The sequence below is a fragment of the Xenia sp. Carnegie-2017 genome, unplaced genomic scaffold, assembly GCF_021976095.1.
Source record: "Xenia sp. Carnegie-2017 unplaced genomic scaffold, XeniaSp_v1 HiC_scaffold_2, whole genome shotgun sequence".
Taxonomy (NCBI): domain Eukaryota; kingdom Metazoa; phylum Cnidaria; class Anthozoa; order Malacalcyonacea; family Xeniidae; genus Xenia; species Xenia sp. Carnegie-2017.
The window spans coordinates 2,563,775-2,569,774 of NW_025813482.1; the positions used below are offsets into that span (position 1 = coordinate 2,563,775).

General features: G+C 33.4%; 1 protein-coding gene across 1 annotated transcript; it reads right to left on the bottom strand.

Annotated features, from left to right (window-relative positions):
• Nucleotides 1-2,185: 2,185 nt before the first annotated feature.
• Nucleotides 2,186-5,382, bottom strand: LOC124440451. The gene is made up of 3 exons (XM_046990845.1): nucleotides 4,760-5,382; nucleotides 2,757-2,774; nucleotides 2,186-2,199 (listed from the first exon to the last, which is right to left on the bottom strand). The coding sequence occupies exons 1-3, from the start codon at nucleotides 5,256-5,258 to the stop codon at nucleotides 2,186-2,188; spliced, it is 531 nt and encodes a 176-aa protein (XP_046846801.1). The 5' UTR covers nucleotides 5,259-5,382.
• Between the last annotated feature and the right edge of the window lie 618 nt (nucleotides 5,383-6,000).

A 6,000-nucleotide genomic window follows, 5' to 3' on the forward strand; every position in this document is an offset into this window, starting at 1 on the left:
TCTAGGCTTCATATAGTCAAAGGTGCTAATATTAAAGTTAAATATTATAAGGTCCTCGTGGTAAGCAGGAAAACCAGGTCCAGCTGGTCCACCAGGACCTAAAAGTAAACCACGTCAACCGGTGGAGTGGTCTACACCAGATGGGGAAGAAAACATTGTCCTAACACAGCAAAACTGTTGAGATTTATTCTGGTAAGAAAATCTACGTAATTGCGATTCATGATTTAGCTACAACCAGTATAGGTTTAAGCAAGTAAAATAAGCATGTATGAGCGATAAAACTTGTTTCCTATTTTGAGTATTTTTAATGGTTTCAAATACAAAGAAATCGGCTTTCTATTTATTTTAAGATGAAGTCTTTCCTTATGCTTGCATCAACTCACAATCAAACAACAGACTTCTTGACTTCAAATTCATGTCATAACTTCTTTATCACTTGTTTTTGCCAGACCTGCTAATGTTGACAATTCATCCGACCAATCATCAAACTTTTTACAGCGGCTCCCTCGTCCCTACGCCTGTGTCAAATGCTTTGATGAATGTCGTTGTTTAATCTTGTTAACGCTCTTGATTTTGTTTATTTTACTCGTGTGAATCAGGCATAAGAATTTCATTAAATATGCTCATTAGAATTTTTATGTGCTCAGAACGTAAACTGACAGTCATATTTCTTTTAATTGTAAATGTTCGACGCAATATACGCGAATCGACATTTGTATCATAACCTATGTTCTTGTAAAACCAAGTAGTCGTATTCATTAGTTGCAGTTCTAAAGCATCTTTTATGAAAAACAGGAGCAATCGGGGATCGTTTATTCACACAGTGGGAGTGGATCAAATTATCTTTGTTTACCGTTGAATCCAATATACGAGAAATACGCTGCTGGTACTCAGAGTCATGCAATCATTTATGGTACTGAATACGAGATTTATCTGCTGAGAAACATATATTTCCAAATCCAAACTTACACGACCGAGATGCTCCGTGTGCTGTATGTCATGCTAAGTCACGTGGTAGTCACATGATGATTCCAGCGCGCAATATCTGCCCTTCAGGATGGACCTTGGAATACAAAGGTTATTTAATGGCTGAACATCATACTCACAAGCGATCTGAGTACATTTGTGTTGATGGCAAGCCAGAAGGAATACTTGGATCTCATGCAAATAGAGATGGAGCATTGCTATATTTTGTTGAAGGCCATTGTGGTTCTTTACCATGTCCACCATTTATTCATGGAAAGGAACTGACCTGCGTAGTCTGTACTCAGTGATTTATTGCGTTTTAATGCACATATGTACGTATTTTTCCATTATCTTTAGCAACACTAATAAAACATAATTTTTAATTTATCTAATAATAACACATCTGTGACGTCACCATTATATTCCTTTAAATATCCTTACATGCACTTAAGTTCAATGATAAAAATACAAGAAGAAATGTTGTTCACCAACAAATAATGACTTGCTTTCTTTATATGTAGTAAAGGTAAGTTCTGAACGTTTTGCAATGATGACGTCTGTCCATAATTCAGTCTTTATCTCATTGCACTCATGGTAAAGGCAAAGAGCACAATTGTCTGGTATTTTCTGTAACCTCTTTTTACCAACATCACTTGTGATTGAATATGCAGAAGTTTACTTTTCAGTATTTGGTTGGCCTGTTCGAGGGAAAGCTTGTTAGGCCTTTTTCTTCAGATTTTAGGGAGAATTTTAAAAAGCCGCAACTAAAGGAGAAGTAGTCAGCGTGTTCTTTTTATAGTTTGAAGAATTTTGTTAACTTGTCTTCCAGTCCTGTCCTTTAAGCTGTTTTCAAAGGCAACAGATCGAAATTTGATGGATTCGAAAACCAAAGTGTGTAGAAATGGCAAAACTATACAACTTGTCGTTTTTCCAAAATTTAGAAACTAACATGCAGTAGAAATGGTGATGGAAAACAAAATATCGTCACTTAATTAAGCAATCCTTACATTACTTCCAATTGCAGTCATGCATTTAAATATTAGTGTGCTAAAATCGGAAATAAACAGGCGCAGAAAGTTGCACAGACCGCAGATGCAATTTCTCTTGGAAGTAAGTCTGCGCACACGTTTAAATTTGGAGACTTTACTTTTATCTTTTCTTCTCTTCTATAAAACGTTGCGGTTAAAAGTGATTTGAAGTTTGTGCCATGGTAGCTACACTAATTAACCTTGCCTTTTTAGGGCAAATTCAAAATGTTAATAAGATTTATCTACATATTTTTATGACAAATTTATTGTAAAAAAAAGCCCGCTACTTCGCCTCCATTTATTCTATCATGGTAAGGAGTATTACCTCAATTGATTTTTCTATACCTACACTTTTCAACAAAGCAGTGAATTTCGCTTGCATATTCTTAAGAAAATTACCGTTATCATGTTTTGTTGGTATGACGGCCTGCATAGCAAATGTTGGTTTAACATCACCAGTTCTAGAGACGATTATCTTCCAAACAATGTTGATAAGAAAATTTGGATGCTGCTTGTTGCAAGCTGTCATGACGTCATCATCTTGTAAAGGTACATAGGTCACTAATTCTGGGTATTTATTACGAAAATGGTTAAATGTTTTCAATCTGTCTTTTTTCCATTTTCCATAACATTGCAATGTTACAAAAAACTGCTGTAATTGTTTTTCTTCTTGCACATATTCCAAAAAATGTTTAAAACATGAAGATACTTCTTCATTTTTCAAACCGACTTCCAGATAAATAATTCTAGGGTTGTTTTCACAAGCATCTCCTGTTTTTGCTGCAAATGAAACAAAAAAGCAGATTTTGCATGTATAAAAGTAAAATTAAAAAAAGGTACGCATAGCATACACATGGGTAACCTGAATTGATGAATAGATGGCAATGTCGTGAAATGAATTGATGAAAACGGTCTAAATAATATTATACGTTGTTTTCGCTACTTTCTGAGTATCTTTATGGAATAGAAGTAGATTGCCAACGATTCAGTTGTGATTGCAATTAACTCTTATTTAATCTTGAATGTAAAGCCTTCTCTAAAAGCAAGTATTTCATTTTATTCATTAGCCACAGCATGACTCTTATATAGCTATAATGTCTTTAAATTTCATTGTCAAGTTCAACCTTTTTTAAAAAATCCACAATGATTGTGACATTATTTGTAATTATAGAAACTTGAAAGAAAAACCCTCCTTTGATTAACTTTCTTTTCTCTTTAAACTATAAACTCATTAAAACAGAGGGACATGGTTGAGGATTGCACGCACAAAAGAGACAATTTTCATTTGTCGAAAATGACCAAGCTCAAGCTACGCTATTTCAAACATAGAAGTCAAATTATCTCGACAACATAATTTGTGATTATCATTTACAGTCAAACCGGATGTTCTGCTCAATTGAAGTAAAGCAATCGCTATTGAAATATTGAAAGGCAATTTACGGAGAAAGTTCCTTCGAAAGTTCAACAAAGTTTGCACATCCCTTTAGCAAATACTGAGATGGTTTGTATACTATACCATAGGTATGGTAAAAGTCAGGTACTTGACAAACAAGACCAGTTACGTGATAAAAATAGAGACACAAGTCAGTTGACAAACTTTATAGATACCAATTACATTCATTGTTGTGATATAATCTCAGACCAGAGCAAACAACTCAGTTGTATATTAACATGGAAGTCAGATGATCTTTTGAGACTAAATTATCAGTCTTTCATTTGTTTGCATAAACAAATTTGAAACTATCAACTGCCATAAATGACCTTTAAACAAAAAAACCATAAACAACATTTAAACAAAAAAGCATTGTATAAAAAACTTCAATTGTGAATTTGATTTATCATGAATTTAATTTGAACGTAAATATTAGGCAACCTTTACTGTAACAAAAAATTGCTAATCAATTTAGTTTGGTCACCTTGAAAAAAATGAATTTTGCTTCCTAGTTACAAATCAATTTTAACACTTTTTCAATTAAACCAATTTTCATAATTTTCATAAATTCATATTACTTCATACAGTTGATACAGTAATTTTTTCAGTATCAATAAATATATTTTTCCAATACACCACAGCATCCTGAGTATATCCCAAACAATGTAAATTGTTCTAATGAGCAACGGTAATGAGAATAATTGTGAAATTCTCATGCAAACAAAGAACAACTAAACAAGAATATTATAATTGCTTCACTTGAATGGAATGATGTTTTATAAAGTTGTACAATGTACTTAACAGAAGCAGCAGATTTATTAGCAATTGCTAAGATAAATTTTAACAGCTGATTCATATCACCTCATTTATGCCTCATTGTTCACACATACAGGTTTATAAAATAACAACAATAAAATGCCTGCAATGGTTGGTTAATGGCTGAGTTTGCAATTTGCTTGTGCAAACCGATATGAGCTCAACCACTGGAGCTGAATGAATGAAATGAACTAAAGAGAATTTACAAATCAATCATCAATACATGCTATAAGAAAAATTAAAACATTTGTTTAAATTTATCTGTTTTGCATGATTGGTATTTTATAGAAAAATAAAAGATGTTTTTGTGTTTGCACTTGATTATACAACCAAGGAGAAATTTGTGAGAACTCTCAAGAAGGTGGAAATCACTGATCTGTTCTCAATTTCTTCTATACGTCTCCTCGGTTTGCATAAGACTGTGCAATACTGGTAAACATCTATTATTTGTTGAATAACAAACACTCATGCAGAGACTTGACTCTGCCAGTCTAGCTTGTCTTTATACTGTATTTACCTGACTGACTTTGACTATCTTGCTGAGTGACCTCTTCTACTGAGAATTTCATTTGAAATTCAATTCCACGACAAGCCCCTTGTATTTGATGTTTTCTAATACATTTAACCCCATCATCTTTCTCAACTTGGATTATTATATCATGAATATATAAGCTTGTAAACCTTTCTAGACGTTCAATATCGATATGGCCATCATCATGCAGTTTGCCATGAATATCTTTTCCATCTAACAAAGCCTTTTTGTCTTGCGGTAAGTTTTCAGTCAACTTGTCAAGAGTCTGGAGTAAATGTACAGTTGAAAACGACTGCTTGTCCTCGTTTAGCTCGGCTTCCAATTCAGATATTTCTGAGCGTAATTTATCAATTTCTGCTCGATACCATGATTCGGTGCGGTTGAAGTTTGAACACAAGTAGTCATCCCATCGATCGCGTTTCAGTTTAGTTTTTACACGCAAGTGAGTGGTAGAAAGACTTGAAGACACAAATTCGTCTTCCATTTTCCATGAGAACAACAAAATCAGTGAACATTACAAGTGAGTTCGCGCCAAATGGCTAAAATAAGCATGTCCCGTTTTATCCGTAAGTACTGCCTGTTGCCCAAAAATGTTGCGCAAAGAAAATACAGTATCATCAATAAGCACGACAACGTCAAATGGTCAAAGATCAATTTCATCGTTCAAAATTTCGAATTGAATAGTTTATATCTTTGAATCATGCTAAACACGGGGTAAGTACGAGAAGATTGCTCTAATTTTCGGCATTTCTGTCAAAGCAGAATGTTGGAAGGTTGATTGTGAAGAACAATCATTTGCTTATTTTTGAATGTCATGTCAACTGGCCTTTTTTACCTGATGAATTTCTGTATGACTAGTATTTTAGACAGTTTTATTGATTTTTATTTAAATGATCGCATTAAAAATCCTTCCCGTTTTTGGTCTGAACGAAAGGCAAAGAAACCTTTATTTATGCACTCTGATGATAAAATGTAATAGTTTTTAATCATACATGTATTATTTTCCCATTGGATTTTCTGTTTTGTGATCATTCATTATTCAAGTATCTTAGGTTTGCATAATAAACCAGTGCAAACATGAAAAATATCTTTCGTTTCTATTACTAAATAATGATAATGCATAAACAAATGTTTGAATTTGTCCTCTTACATATATGTATTGATGATTGATTTGCAAATTGCCTTTCAGGAATTTAATTGATTTAGCTCAGATTGGTTTGCACAGG